General features: G+C 38.0%; 1 protein-coding gene across 6 annotated transcripts in view; it reads left to right on the forward strand.

The window, feature by feature from the left end:
• The window catches only part of SOX5 (SRY-box transcription factor 5), a 1093182-nt gene that overhangs the window by 524986 nt on the left and 551230 nt on the right, over window positions 1-16966 (forward strand). For 4 of the 6 annotated variants that reach the window (XM_065940365.1, XM_065940375.1, XM_065940347.1 and 1 more), the window contains exon 6: window positions 8285-8369. The exons of 1 other annotated variant lie outside the window; for it this stretch is intronic. In XM_065940365.1, the coding sequence (XP_065796437.1) occupies window positions 8344-8369 (26 nt within the window). In that variant the 5' untranslated portion in view covers window positions 8285-8343. The remainder of the gene's footprint in view (window positions 1-8284; window positions 8370-16966) is intronic. One more of the 6 variants, XM_065940385.1, reaches the window with a different exon arrangement.

Below are 16966 nucleotides of genomic sequence, written 5' to 3' on the forward strand. Positions count from 1 at the left end.
TTACAAGATGTTTATTCACTAGAAAATTGAATTTGAGCTCATATACTGTAAGAACCAGGTGAACTCCTATTCTCCAAATGCATCTGTTGTTTGCTTCTTTCAGAATAAATATTACAATTCTGGATGAGCAACAGCTGGAAGGCTTGCATGTGGTTCCACTCCTCATGGGTTCACAGGATGAAATCACTTGTGCATCATTGACAGTTTCAAATGGAAAAGAAAAGTGCGTTCCATCATGATATGTCACAAAAAATCTTTTTTAAAAAACTGTATTTTCCATTTTTGAGCTGTACACTTTAGTATAGTGAATGAGTTGAAAGATGTATCTTACACCCCAACCTTCTCTGAGACTTATTTATGCTTGTTTTTTTTAGTAATCTTTTCAGAATTAATGTGTCCTAACTGCCAAAGTCTAGTTCGACAATGCATTCAAAGTAGAAACTGTTTGATCCTTGTACTGCTAACATTTGTATGGGTATCTTTTAAAGCATGCGAGCTACTTTATTAATATTAATGTTTCATTTTATTTTACTTTTTAAGGTGAGAAGTAGGTTTCCTTTGGCAATATCTCATGGAGTAGTGGGTGAAACAGTGCTCAGAGACAAAATCCTGTCCTGGGAGTTAGTGACTGTGGCCATACCTGGTGCCACTAAGGAGCTTTGTGGCCAGGGTCAAAGCTGTCATCTCCTTGTGCACACTTCCTCCTTGATCAAATGAAGGGTTAACTTTGGATGGTTTTCTCTTCAAACCTGTGAGCCTGCAGTGTCTTCTAAACAGGTCTCAAGTTTCTTGATATTTGCTGCCATCACTGTTCTCAGCTGTTTCTGACCTTCACTGTAGATACTACCAGTTCCATAAATTTTGGTGGTTGAGTGTGTTTTTAATGATTTACTTTATCGTGCACATCTTTTATATGGCAGTCTGTTTCTTCATTCAGGAACATACATTGGTTGTCACTGCTCTTTGCAGCATTGATAAACTTATCAAATTTAGTTGCAAACTTATTTAGAAACCACTTGATTCACAACCGAAGAAATAGAACATAGCTAACACATTAATGGAAACAGAGAAACCTGAATTCCAGTCCAAGGTTTAACATTAGCTGACTCTGGGTCTTTGAACAGGTCACTTGTGTTTCAGTTCGTTCATCTCTAAAATAAGGGGTAGAGGGAATTCTTTGTTGGTCCATCGGTCAAGAATTTGCCTTCCAACACAGGGCGTGAGAGTTAGATTCCTGGTTGGGGAGCTAAAATCCACATGCTTTGTGGCCAAAAAGCCCCAAACATAGAATGTAAACAATATTGTAACAGATTCAATGAAGACTGTTAGAAAATGGTCCCCATAAAATAAGGGGAAGAGACTAAGTAATGTCTTAAGATTTCATCCGACATTCAGGTTCTGTCATTTTTTTCCTGTAAATGTTATCATCAAAGTGATAAACAAATTTGCTTGGCATGTTCATAGCCTACTCTTTATTAAGCATTTTTATTCCTCTTTTAATTCAGTGACACAACACACTTTTATTGACCACTTACTGTAAACTAAGCACTTGGAGTCAGAAAGTACAAGATTTGAATCCAGTTATTACTTAAAAGTGGGCAAATCATCTCACCTTCTTGAGCCATCTGCAAAATGAAGATAGCAACAGCTGCCTTACAGGGTTGATAAGAGGATTAAATAAGGCAATAAAGTCAATAGCCCAGTTCCTGCCAAATAGAATGGGATTGATATTCTTATTAACAGTGTCTTATGCTATGCATTTAATTTTAAACCATTAATCACAGGGCATATTTAATGGTCTATACAATATAAATATAGTATAACATCACTTGAGTGTAATGGATTTAGAGGTTCAGATGCAATTTTATGTTGATTTTTCTTATCCTTTCTTTTGGAAACCTGGTACAAAAATACTTGTCTCCTCTTGTATTTAGAATTAACTGAAGTTAAAATGAGATAAGGCAAGAAAATTTGCAACATACTGTTTGGCATGTAACACTTGAAGATGTTTGTTTTAGGCAAAACTTTCCAGGTGGTTCAGGCAGTGAATCTGCTATGCTGGGGACCAGGGTTTGACCCCTGGATCAGGAAGATCCCTCAGAGAAGGAAAATGGCTAACCACTCTAGTATTCTTGCCTGGGAAATCCCATGGAAAAGGGAGCCTGGTGGGCTACAGGCCCTGGGGTCACAAAGAGTCGGACACAACTGAACGACCAACACAACAACTCCTGTGGCAATTAGGCAAATTAGTCTAGTTTTGCTCTAGACAAAATTTATCCATGTATTCATTACCTGTGGTGGAGAATTGCGCGGGAGAATGAGTGGGAATAAACCATCTGGGACAACAGAAATATGTTATCTCCTAACCTGAATGTCATTACGTAGAGAAGTATATATGTAAAAGTTCTTTTAGCTGTATTAAGACATTTCATTGTACTGAATGTAAATTATACCTAAAAATATTCATTTTATCCCAACACATAAATACTATATTATATTTTATAGCTAGGAAAATGCCAGTTAATAATAATATTTTTCTAATGCCATAGCTAAAATGTTACTCTCATACAATACTTTTTTCAACAGTACATAAAAGTGAAAAAGAGCACCATGATTCCTTGAAGCTCCTGGTGCCTGAAAGTTGTTGGAAGAACACTCAGCGGTTCTATGTATTTCACCACCCAATTGTTTCAATTTGGCACACCATATTTTAGGATATTTATTGCCTGCTTACTTCTCAAATCTACTCTTTCCCCTGGTGTAGACAAAACTGTACATCATAGAGTATTATTTTTATGAGCGCCCGGTCAAAAGGGCCTGATCAATCCTCTGGTCTCTTTCTTCATGTATTTATCTGAGATGAGGACTAACTTATGACTTCTTCCAATCAGGGTTTATTTAGGATCGGGTCTGTAGGATGGAGTGGAAATGGCGGGGGTGGAAGTGGAAGGGACAGCACAAATATATACATACAGTGTGTGAAAATAAAGAAAGGCATCTTTTGTTACAGCTGGTTGCAGAAGAAGTTTCTGCTTGCACGGCTGAGGATGGTATGAGATTAGTGAAGTCGCAGCGTTGTCAGGACAAAGACAGGCTGTGTGAGAGGGATCAGTGTGTGTGTTCAGCAGAGCTTTCTCTCCAGTTGTTGACAGATTTAACTGGTGTAATGTCAGGCCTGGCTAACTCCTCCCCACGATTGTCAAGAGGCAGTCTTTGCAGTAGTAAATGGCCATGTGGAGTATACCATGAATTCCCTATTTGTGTAGTAGCTGTAGCTTAGGGTGGAGATTTAATATTGAATGGACTCCAGATTGTCTAAATTGCAATCACAGTGTTTATTTAAATAGCCTATGGGGACCATTAAAGCATTTTAACTTTTGCTCCTATGTTTCTCATGTTATGAAATCTTGAAGCACATGGGGGAGAAAAGGAAAATCCAGCCTTGTAAAAGCATTAGGATGCTAAAAGTTCTCCCTGCTGCCAAAAATGCTTCAAGAGGTTCAGTTCTCTGAGCTCACATGTAATGTGATGGATGGGATCCTGCTGTGGTCCCTAACTAGGGGATTTTCCTTATGCAGATACACTCATCTGTCACAGTGTAACCACTACTATCTCAGCTCGGGAGCCTTCCCCATATCTGATCTCCACTTGTAAAGCTAAGGTCTGTCCTGCTTACAATTAGTTGTTACAATGCTGCAGCTCTAAAACTGTGCAAAACTCTCTTTTAATCACATGAAAACTGAAAGTCATTCAGTCGTGTCTGACTCTTCTCAACACCATGAACTATAGCCCGCAAGGCTCCTCTGTCCATGGAATTCTCCAGGCAAGAATGCTGGAGTGGGTAGCAATTCCCTGCTACAGGGGATCTTCCCGACCCAGGGATCGAACTTGGGTCTCCTCTGTTACAGGCAGATTCTTTACTATCTGAGCCATCAGGGAAGCCCCTCACGTAAAATTAAAAGCTTAATAATTTCATGGCAACTATGTGATTAAAAAATTATTAAGCTTTTAACTTTATAGGAGGGGCTTCCCTGATGACTCAGATGGTAAAGAATCTGCCTGCAATGCAGGGGACCCGAGGTCGGTCCCTGGCTCAGAAAGATTCCCTGGAGCAGGGAATTGCTACCCACTCCGGCATTCTTGACTGGAGAACTCCATGGACAGAAGAGTTGGCAGCTTATGATCTTGGGGTGACGGAGCAACTAGCACTTTCACTTTGTCACTTTTACATAGAGAAGAGCTATGTCTTTTACTCTTCTGGGAAATCCAGAGTGATGGTGAAACTCACTTTGGTGTGTGAGGCCAAGGACTTGCCATGCGGAGGAAACATGTCCATCTGTTTCTAAAGCAGGACTTTGGAACAGAGAGCATGACTTTAGTTTCCATGCTGTGATTTAGACATAACACAATTAAAAACACTTCACAGTCATTGTCAAAGGGCTCACAGAAAGGTCTACAGTCAGTTCCCTTCTTTAGGAAGATTTTTGTATTCTTTTGAAGATCCAAAAGCTGGGGTGCATTTGAAGATACTAAGTATTATTTTCTGATTATGGCAGCAGTCTGGTCCAAGAGATCTTTCTGAATCACTGAGCTCAATTTTCAACTTAAGAAAAATTCGTACTAAGTTTCTAGGGCTGTGCTAACTGCTTGGGGCTGTGTTGAAATTGGTTTCTATTCTTGAGGCTCCAACTCTAGGTGAGAGGACAAGGTATGCCTCACTAGACTAGTTCAGGGCACTCGCAGGGCTCACTAGACCAGCCCCTCTGCATCTTTTTGCCTTGTGTTTATAGTGTGATAACAATACCTGTCTATCTCAGAAATAAACTGGTGGTTACGGTGCTAATGTATATAAAAGGCTTTGGCCTTTCTTGAAATAAAATTACTATAGGAGTAGTTTTGCCGAGGGCATGAGAAAATCAGCAGTAGCGTTTTGCGGCTAGGCAGTGGCCATTTAACTTGACTCAGATCATGCGCAATTGAAAGTTCTTTTTCATCACAAATTCTCTGAAATATCTTTTTATGTATCATCTTGGTGTATAACTACAGGGTTAATTACTTCCAAATACATCATAATGTAGGAGTAGACATTTTCCTAATATTCTTTACATTGTTCTTTATTCCACGTTAGAATAAAAGTCCCAGATTTCTTTTGATTCAGTCTTCCAAATATTTGGAACAATATTATCAGTATTCCCCACTGTCCTGTTTTATACTTGCCTCTCATCTCTTATTCTTTTTTTGGAAACAATGTTGATAAAATCCATAAATTTTATTGAAGCCCTGTTTTACCAACTATTTTTCCTTTCTTATCACGGTGAACTTTTTTTTTTTAAAGAATTGATCCATAGCTTATTTATTCTCACTTTTAGTTTCCTCTTGTTTTTAACTACCTCTTCTTCACCCTATCCCCTCTCTCTTTCTTTCCTGATTGTGTAAGTGTTGTGAACTATCCAAAGAAAATAAAAGCTGTATAGAGGGGAGTGAAGAGAAGGCTTAATCCATAAAACTGATGATCAGTCTCAGAATAACAAGGAGCTGACCATATGTCTACTATTGGAGGGTGATGTGTGCTTCCTGGGTGAAACTAGTGGTAAAGAACTAGTTAAGCAGGAGACTTAATAAACTCGAGTTCAATCCCTGGGTTGGGAAGATTCCCTAGGGAAAGGCATGGTAACCCACTCCAGTATTCTTGCCTGGAGATTCCCATGGACAGAGGAGTCTGGCAGGTTGCACGTCCATAGGGTTCTGAAGAGTTGGGCATGACTTAGCACATAGAGAGTGATACAGTATATATGACTAATTAGGAGAATCTCTGTTTTAAGAGTTATACTAGATAAGAGTATACTAGAAAGATAAGAGATCTTTCTTTTATCTGATATTCTTCTAGTTTCTAGGGATATTCTTTCTAGGACTATCAGCCTCCAAAAAGGATATTTTAACTTATTATATTGTTGAAAAACACTGGAGTTTGGGACTAGAGGGGAATCAGAATTATTTTATTTTTCTGGAGCAAACTCTTGGTACTAATACTGTTGATGGTTGTTTTGACTATGTTACATTTTGCTGAGCCTGGGGACTGCTTTTGGAAGGTTTAGAAGTATCCAGGGAGGCGCCTGCCACTTTGATTATTCATACCCAGCTCTTTATTTTTATTTGAGACATAAAATAAAAACACACCCTGGCTTCTGCTCAACCTCAACTGGCGTTCGTTTTAAAAACAAACCCCAAACTGACCAAATGGCAGCAATACAAGTTTTTCTGAGACTGACTCATCGTTCATGTCAATCAGAGTTCATTTATGGAAGCATTAAATTCTAGTGCCGGCCAGGCCACCTTTAGCCAAGTTAAAATGGGTTGGGATTTGGTAGGCTTGGAACAGAGGACCGAAAGGAAAACCAGGGTGATGCTATGACTCAGAAAGTGACTCTTTTCCTTCTGAATCAGAACCGAGCCACTGGTAGAATCAGTTCTCTCGGGAAGATGGCAACCTTTAGGTGAAAGGTTAAATGGAATCTCTGACCACCTATGTTCATCTTGTTGTTGGTTTCAGCTCTGTGCCATTTTGTATAATTGCTTACTCTTCACCTTTTCCCCCATTGCTTAGTTGCAAATAAGAGTAATTTTTTCCTTTCTGTGTGCCCTAAGACATTTTCAAGGGTGACTGTGAACTTTTAACCACTGGTACGTTTTATACCAGAGATGGTTTTGTTTCTGTGATGTGTTAACTGATTTCTGCAAAAATGTATCATGGTTTTGCCACTCTGCTCTTCTGATAAACACTGAAAAATGTTTCTGTAGATACTTACCCTCTGGAATTTGATGCTTATTCTATTTATGTACAAACAACATCAATTCTAGTTTTCACACTTTTTTGTTTGTTCTTTTTCTTAGCATTTCTCAGTTCAGTTCAGTCACTCAGTCATGTCGCACTCTTTGTGACCTCATGGACTGCAACACGCCAGGCTTTCCTGTCCGTCACCAACTCCTGGAGCCTGCTCAAACTCATGTCCATCGAGTTGATGATACCATCCAACCAACTCATCCTCTGTCATCCCTTTCTCCTCTTGCCTTCAATTTTTCCCAGCATCAGGGTCTTTTCCAATGAGTCAGTTCTTCGCATCAGGTGGTCCAAGTACTGGAGCTTCAGCTTCAGTATCAGTCCTTCCAATGAATATTTAGGACTGATCTTCTTTAGGATGAACTGGTTTGATCTCCTTGTAGTGCAAGAGACTCTCAAGAGTCTTCTCTGATATCACAGTTCAAAAGCATCAATTCTTTGCCGCTCAGCTTTCTTTATGGTTCAACTCGCACATCCATACATGACGACTGGAAAAGCCATAGCTTTGACTAGACGGACCTTTGTATTTCTCTCTCTCTATTTTACTTCCAAAATGATTTTACAGGGATTAATTATTTTAGAAAGAACTTATTGATCACCTATAATGTGTGTCTACTTCATCTTTTTTTCACTATGTCTTTATCAGAAACTCTTGAGTTGACCAAAAATTTGTTTGGGTTTTTCCATAATATGTTAAAGAAAAACTGGAACAAACTTTTTGACCAACCCAAAATTTAGACTGTTTTTACTTTCATATTTGAGTGATTTCTTTGTTGTTGTGTTCAGTTGCTAAGTCATGTCTGACTCTTTGTGACCTCATGGACTGTAGCCTGCCAGGCCACTCTGTCCTCCACTGTGTCCCTGAATTTACTCAAATTTATGTCCATTGAGTTGGTGATGCTACCTAACCATTTTGTCCTCTGCCACCTCCTCCTTTATTAAATTAATTTAGTAGATTGATTTCTACTTCATGCCATCTTAAAGTTCAGGATTTTATTAAATCTTCCAAACATCCACATTGGTCAGATTGTGTGTGTATTTTTTTTTTTTTTTTTTTCTGTATTGACTCTTTTTAGTCAATGATCAAATTTTAAGAACTCTACATTTCTCAGCCCCCCATATCAACTGATAATCAGGAGAGGGTTTATATCTTTTTGCAAACTTATATGGTTGGTTCATTACAGAATTATGACCATTTTAATCCCCAGCACATTTGTTCATCCTGTATTTATTCTTTTAATGCACAGTTCTTGAAAGCCTATTATGTATCTTTAGGTTATAAGTTCCTTGAGGTATTATAATACTTTTGCAAGGAAAAAAATAAAGGAATGCATAGATTGATAAGCATAGCCCCTTCTTAGGAGCAAAGCTCCTTTATAGTGAAGTTGACTATGTCCTCATCCTACTCCAAATTAATTCAGGATTCATGTGGTTTTGTAATTATAGGTACTGAGCCTTTGTGTTGTTGGCAGAGCAGAGACAGAAAAGGTAAGGATTGATGCTCCATGGAAATCAGGGGCCTGGGACTAAGGTGAGGAGATGGGAAGGTTGACAGTGGTCATTGCGGGCAACTGACAATTTAAAGTCATGGACTTTGGCACTGAACCTATTTAATGGTTAATCATTTTGGAGGTATCTGTCCCTAATCTTTACCTTATTATCTTGATCTCAAATCTATCATCATGCATCCCAAGAGTTGATTAGAAGCAAATGGCTTGCCCGTGGAAACTGGACTTCTGATATTTGATTAGCAAGAACATCACTACCACACAGCATCCACATGGTTCTTGCCTCGTTTGTGTCATTGTATTTGATACCTGCAACTAGTTAGTTCCTCTTCCTTCATCTTCAAGGGGTTGGAAGACACTGAGTAATCAGACCTGGAGTCCAGAACAAGCAGCTAGTCAAGATCAGGTTCTTGAATTTAATCTCTCCGCCAATCCATTGTCGTTATTACGGTAACTGCACACGAATCTGACCATTGCACACCCTGTAATCCCCAAACTATTATACCCTTTTGTCTCCCATTGCAAAGCAAATTGCCATTCTTCATCAGGGAGGCTTTTCTGTGCAACTGGGTTTCATTTTAAAATTAAAGCATTTGGAAATTAAGGATAATTACCTTCCAATTTTCATTTTCAACCTCAGCTTAAAAATTAGTATCTCAGAGGAATGTGTATGAAATCTCTTTAGCTAATAGCCTATATTTGTGCCCTGTGTCCCTACACTCTTCTGATAAAGAGAACTTAGATTATAAACTCTGCCATGTGGATATCCTTATGTATTAACAGGTATATTTTAAGAGTACAACCCTTCTGAGGTGTGAGTTCTTGAGTCATGAGTAAGTCGTGAACCCTGAGCAAGTTCACTTATACATATACATATTCATTGTTCTATATAACAGATATTTATTGAGCACACCCTTTTTGAGTCCAAGGTATAGTAGAGAACAAAGTGAGGTCCAGAAACATGGGAAGACAGACAATAACCTTGTAATGTTTTAAGGAAAAATCAAGCACATTTAATTTTATTGTGGATGCAACTTTATGTCTAATTATATTATCTTACACTTGTTACTACTATAAATTTTTTAAGGCTTTCTCATTGTTTTAATGTTATACTTTTATGTATTTAAAAGCAGTTTGTAAACTATAAAAAGCTGGATATATAAAACATATGAGTTAAGAGCACACAACTTTCATTGGAACTGATCTTGTGCCATAGCTACTGGATTTTCAAAAGTAAATTTAAAACATACTATCCCAGTGTATACAAGAGTTATCTCAAGTGCTTGAAATATTGCATTGCAATCTCTTTGGATGAGGTTTGGGAGCCTGTAATTTTAACAAACAAACTAGCCAACTCTAGTGCTGGCTGTGGGAGGACCACACTTTGAAAAATGCCATATTAGAGAGTTTATCAGAGGGGGGCTTGGAAGGGCCCCTCTGAGAATTGAATATATCTCTCTTGTTGGTGCCTCCAACTCAACAGCTGACATTGGTGATGCATTCAGCTTTTTTAGGCCATGTGCTAGGTACAAGCACTGTGGAGATGAGTAAGTCATGGACCCTGAGCTCAATGATCTCACAGTTTATATATACCATCCTAGCCTTCTCTGCCATTTTATAACTAGTTGTCATGCTATCTTGTGGCATTTTCCATTTATCTACTATTTATATACTTATATATTACTACATTGCCACATTGATCCTGGATGCATGAGTTTTTAAAAAATTACACATAGTTGTCATTACAGATGAAAACAGAGGCTCAGGGAAAACTGAGTTATGTTGGCCAATTTCTGGTTATATAGAGCAAGGAAGTGGCAGAACTCGATCCTCTGATTCTACATACGGAGTTTTTTCCCCCCCACTTCATTGCATTTGTGTGCCTTGTGAATATGAGTTTAGAACTGAGTATTTCTTTACCTCTCACAGGTATATCATAATATTCAGAAACTCTTCAGTCTGTGTGCAGGTTGTTAGTACCATGTTCCTAGCCACTGAAAAATGAACTCATTCAGTATCCTTAAGTAAAGCCAGATGGCTCCATTGAGAATGGCAAGGATCTCTTGTAAATAGGATTACTTGTACATTCCAGAAACTTATGACAACTGACACATGAACTAATACTAGGAAATAACATATAGACTTGCTGGGAGGGAGCCAAACTTTGACCACCTCCACTTGAAATATTTCTCACATTAGAGGCTCTTCTTAGTCTAAGTAGTGCCATTGCTAAAGTTTATTTTTTGATTTACTGTGTCTAACTGTTACTTGTCTGTTCATTCATTCATTCAATAAACATTTACTGAGCACTAATTGTATACCAGAGCAGGCCAAGTCACTAGTGTAAAATCATGAATGAGACATGTTCCCTACCCAAATATGAAGCAAACTATATGTAATGACCGCGGAGGCGTGAATAAGAGTCTTTTCTATGATTTCTCAATTCTGACAGTTACCAGTGGAAATACTGGTTGGAGAAGTGAGTGTGTGGGTGAATTCTTCAGGAAGGGTTGAAATTTGTTATAGCTACGCATCTGGCAGTACTTAAGAATTGTGCATGATTTCATGTTTCCATGGGCACACGGTACATTATAACACATTATGAAATAGACTGGTTGATAAAGCACTTTATAATAGTATAACATTGTGCCTCTCTTCCCTCATCCTTGAATCACTGTACACACATTAGTTCTCACAATATTATTCCTAGGAGTTGTTGTGAGGATGTTTTTATTATCAGTCATCGCTGTGGTAACATCAGTCCAGAGCTGAAGAAAGTGAAATGCAAAATAACTTGCCTAGGGCCACTGTACAAAAGATTGGCAGCATCGCATCTCATAATTCTCTGTTCATTTTCTGAGTCTCAGAATTTCTTTGAATGAATTGCTAGCCTGGATATTTTGTTCACTTATTTTCCTATAACTTAGCTGGTGCTTCATGTAAGGAGTAGAATTTTCTGCGGGTGGCTTACTGGCAAGCTCTTAACTCTTCAGGGTCTTGTCTTGAGGAAGCTTCCATACGGTTCCCATTCTTCTACTTTTTCTTACAGAGAAACCATCGTTGAAGAGCTCTGGTCTGTATACTAAGGAGATAGGTCTTTGTGGACTTGAATTTCAAACTTTATAGAATACTCATCAGTTTCTGTCACTCAGAAACATTTAAAGCCATTGATATTTAATCAGTCGTCCAGTTAGTTCTTTTCTGTAATTATCTGCCTAACTCTGACATCATCTAGCATTCTTTAGCACAGACCACAAGGTAACAATGTTGAAGATCAGCTGTGCTAAAATCAGAAGGAGAAATTAGAACTAAAGGTGAAGATCTTTTCAATGCTTCTTAGCTATGCAGTAGAGAAGCCTGGAAGTAAAAAAAAAAAAAAGCATTTCAGAGTCAGAGAAAAATTTTCTTTGCTCAGGCAGGTCAAGTTAGTTACTTTTCCCTTGTTTGTTGCTGTTTCACATCAGTTTACCAACTGCACAGTCAGGAAGTGAGTCTATCTTTTGAGTTTAGAAGCCTATGATGTATGACTTGGTGCACATATGAGGATTTCATTTGATGAAAATTAGTTGATTCAACTGTTACAATATTGGTTTGCTTCTTGAATATATCTTTAAGTTTTTTTCTCTCTCAAACTGCTATATTAAAAAAGAACAAAACTCCCGTTCGAACACAACAATTATTTGAAACCATTTTCCACAGAGCAAGAGAATACTTTATATAGTAATGAGTAGCAAGCCGTGTTTTAATGTTCACTTGATTGACGCAGCGGTTCACAGCAGTTCCTCTGGAACCATTCTTGCTTCTTACATTATAAGTAAAGCCTGCTCAAAGAAGGGAGCATAAGAAAGAAAGTTTCTTCTCTGTCAGGTTGATACAATGGGTATATGGCAACCATGTAAACCTCAAGTGATTCAGTTATTACAGGGGACCTAATTACTGACCTTAGACTTTTGGGTGACACTGAATACCTTTCTTAGGACCAGATTGCTTAGCTTTTTGCAAAAAAGTCCCTGTTTAGAGTTTTGCACAAAAGTTGTTGACAGTGCAGTAGTAGCACGATGAAGTGGTGTCTTGGTTTTTATAAAATGCTATTTCTATCTGGATAATCATTTGGATGTGAGACTGAGTGTTATGACTACAGCGTGGGCACGCTGGTAACTGGTTCTGGCTCCTCTGCGGGCACAGTGAGGCCAGTTGGAAATACTAACACAGATTGGAAAGCAAGACAAGCTGACTTTTGGTGTTAACCTTAGTACTTGATATTGTTCAGTCACTAAGTCATGTCCAGCTCTTTGCAACCTCATGGACTGTAGCCCTCCAGGCTCCTCTGTCCTTGGAATTTTCCAGGCAAGAATACTGGAGTGGGTTGCCATTTCCTCCTCCAGGGGATCTTCCTGACCCAGGGATCAAACATAAGTCTCTTCATCTCCTGCACTTGCAAACAGATTCTTTAACACTGTACCACCTGGCTTGTCATAGCTTTTCCTTAATGCTTAGTACTTCTTAGAAGTTATCCCTCTATTACTTGCTTATGCCTGATACAGGGAAACTGAACCATGGTGATTTTTTTTTACTCCAGCCTTGGTTTTCATTCAAGATATTCAGTTTTGGTAAGGAAACCTAACAATAGTAATAACTAAAAGGACAGGACAAAGAAAACATCCAAGCTTCACCCTGCATGTGTGCTAAGTCACTGAGTCGTATCTGACTCTTTGCGACCCTATGGAGGGCAGCCCGCCAGGCTCCTCTGTCCGTGGGATTCTCCAGGCAAGAATACTGGAGTGGGCTGCCCTGCAACCCAGGGGTCAAACCTGCATCTCCTACATTGGCGGGTATGTTCTTTACCACTAGCACCACCCAGAAAGCCCAGCCTTCACTGAGTACTTGCTAATCACAAGTATCTTAAGTTCTTCACATACATCGTCTCTGTGAGGTGATTTATCACCCTGAGCTGGTTGTAGGTGACAGAAACCTATTTCAAAATGCTTGATGGAAAGGGAGTGTTGTTAGTTCACATGAGTGTTTCACAAACTGCCTAGCTATAGGTATGGTCATTTCAAGGTTTATGTGCTCTCCTTATCTCTCGTCTTTCTTTGCTTTTCTCTGTGTTGGCTTCAGTTTTAGACAGGCTTTTGTGCATATTACCTAAAAAGTTAAAAAGTTAAAGCTTCTCTCCTCATAATTCTATCAGAAGTCCCACATAGGTCATCTGTTGGTTCTGCCTGTATATTGAGTCCATACCTGAAGCCATTTTTGTGGTTGAAAAAATAGAATGCTTTTATTTATTTATTTATTTATTTATTTATTTTTTTGGCCAGGACATGATTTGAGAATGAGGGACCAATTGTTTCCCACAAGGGGGAAAAAAAATTAATGTGAAGTCGCCAGACAGGTCAAAATAATTAATCTCCATGACATCATAGCGGTATCATTTTTTCTTGTTCACAAATATAAGAACATTGTCCAAGGTCACAGAGCAAATATATGGGAGGATATGGACTATAACCCCATCTGTGTGATGCCAGTGCCCATGTTCCCACAAGACACATAACAAGGTTGAGAGTATTAGACTAGAGGTAAAAGGTCTAGATATGATTCCGACTCCACCTACCACTTACTAGAACTGTGCTTTGAGGAACAATGTATTCTTATCAAGTCTTGTTTCATTACCTGTCAAATGAGGATAATAATTGTATCTACTTCATTGGGTAAAACTGTGAAGATGAAGTGGCATCAGTGAATGTAGAGTGTTCTGCATAGTTCCTAACACTTTATAAGTGCTCAGTACATGGTAGCCAGTATTATAGTGTTTTGTTTTGTTGTTTTATTTACCACAAAACTATAATTTAAATCATCAGCTGTTCTGACTTCATGTTTATTTGCTGATTTACTCTAGGTAAAAAAATGGATTAATAAACCCAAGCCATCAACGGATTAAAACTCCACATTTCTTCCATTACTCAGCATTGCCAATTCCATACATTTAATTTATTATTATTTTTAATATTTTTGATATTACTTTTGTAGTCTGATATGATTAACTCTTTTACTATTGCTTGATGAAGCAGTAAGTTTGTACAGAAAGGGAACATTTGTTGTGCACCTGGAATTAACACAATATTGTAAATTAACTCTGAATAGTGAAAATGTTAGTCGCTCAGTCATGTCTGACTCTGCAACCCCATGGACTAGCCCACCAGAATCCTCTGACCATGGAATTCTCCAGACAAGAACATTGGAGTGGTTGCCATTTCCTTCTCTGGGGCACCTTCCCAACCCAGGGATCAAACCTGGATCTCCTGCATTGCATGCACATTCTTTACTGTCTGAACTACCAGGGAAGCCCCCAGATTAATTCTACTCCAATATAAAATGAAAATTTAAAAAAAGGGGTGGAAACCACATTTTTTTTTCCCCTACTGATGTTTCACAGTACTTAGAACTTTGTGTATACAATGTAGGTATTTGTTGATTTCATTTATTATTTTTCTGTACTTTTGATTATGGCTGTATCTTGAAAGACCCCTCATAGGAAATTAGCAGGCAAGATGTGGTTCCTTTTCCTTGAAATTTATAGGTGAATCCAGATTTGAGAGTGAGGCTGGGAATCAGATACCAGAAATCTGTGGGAAGATATGGCATACCCCCTCCCCAGGTGCAGAGGCCAGCAGAGAAGACTCCTTGTTGGGCTCCTAAGGAGTCCATCCAGCTTTCCTTCCATGTTTACCTCATTTTCAAATAAGTTTAAGGCAGCACGGTGATAATATAATTTTCTTGAGCAAATCCATTAAAAATCAAACTTTGAACTAGGTAAGTAGAGTTTTCTACATTGTTTCAGTGATTTGCAATGCCTCAGTGCCAAATGTGGGCTTTATTTATCTGAGAGGAAGAAAATAAGCTACTTAGCAAGATCACTCTTCCAACCACCAATCTAGCCTATTTCCTTTTGAGATAATTAAAGATTTTGGTAATATGGGAGTGTTTTGAATATGGATTTACTATCAATATCACACAGGAGAGCTGATTTCAGAATAAGGTGCAATTTAATGCCAGAATTTCAATATTTAAATGTCTTAGAGATTAGACTATAATGATAAATATGATATGCATATAGTATTTGTATATATATGTATAAAACATTGTATATAATTACAGAGAGTACTTCTGTAGCGAGTGATAATTTTAAACTCCTTAAATGTTACAATAAAGTGAAACAGCCTAGTTAGATTAATGCAGTGTTTCTTGAGTCTTGGTTATAGACTATTCAAAAAGGAAGCACATATTTGACATATCTTCTCACAAGAATCATGAAAGGCTCTTTGACATTTGTCTTCACATTATTTGATCCTCCCACCAGAAGAAGTGACTTGAACAGAGCCTGAGACAAAGCTATTTAAACCACCTTTATTTATTGACTATTTTAAGGAGTTTATAACAGCAACCTGGTCAAGGTTCAAGGTCATGTACTCTTTCCATGTGGTAAAATACTTTGGCCACTTTCTAAAGTATAGCATTCGGACTGGCAGCCTAAAGGCTAAAAAGCTTATATCTTTTAACCAACATAAGACAATAACTATTCCCTCTATATTTACAGAATTTTTTTTCTTTACAAAAGCAATAACATTCAGTAAACAACAAAGTGCTGCTAGCATTTTGGAGTTTTCAACTAATTTCTCAGCAAAGAAAATATACTGTGCCCCAGTTGTATTTAGTGTAAAAATAAGAGGAACATCCTTGAAACAGAAGTGATTTTTCAAGTAGGTTACCTACAAGGATATATATTGATTTCTATTGGTAGTACTGGCTTCTGCCTACAGATGTACATTGTGTCCAGGGGTTTAGAAAACAGAGCTTTTAATTCTTTGTAAATAGTAGCATTGTATGAGAGGGTTTTTTTTTTTTTTCACTGCAACTACAAAAAATATTGTGCACGTTGGTTTAAAATGAATTGACCTTTTGTTTCAATGAGGGCGGTGTGTTACTTGTTATGGAGTGACTCCATTTGCCCATGCAAATAAGCACAAAGCCAGGATATTATCAGGCAATGGCAAAATTAAGAGGTAGGTCAGATTTAATGGAAACATCTGTCATTAACCCTTTTACAGAAACTGCCTCGGGGAATCCTTGCAGATAAAAGCTATGCTAAGCTATCTTACCTTGCTTTGCAGAGCTGCAAAGGCATGGCAATCACAACACAGAAATTCTGCTCAGAGAATGTACTTGAAAGACTGGCACGTTTTAGAATATGGAAGAAAACAGCAAGGCTTATTTCGCATGGCATTCTCTTTATAAAAAATTTAAAGTCAGTAGAACAATTAAGGCTCCTATTAATTTTTAGATTTTACGCCAGCATAATGTTCCCCGCTGTTGGCTGCATCGTGTCATTCCAGTGTCATCATATTAATACTACAAATCACAAATGAAATATTTACAAGTTATTTTCTGAAATTATGTAAAACACGAAATTAGAAAAAATAAAAGTGTACCCATATCTGCACATGGTACTCGACATTTGCCTGTGTTGTGCAGTAGTGATGAGAGAAAGTTAGTGTTGCTAACTGAGCATTGATTGAAGATAATTTATGAAAGTTGCTTTCACTTGGTTGCCATTTATTTTTGT

This window comes from Muntiacus reevesi, chromosome 1, assembly GCF_963930625.1.
Source record: "Muntiacus reevesi chromosome 1, mMunRee1.1, whole genome shotgun sequence".
Taxonomy (NCBI): Eukaryota; Metazoa; Chordata; class Mammalia; order Artiodactyla; family Cervidae; genus Muntiacus; species Muntiacus reevesi.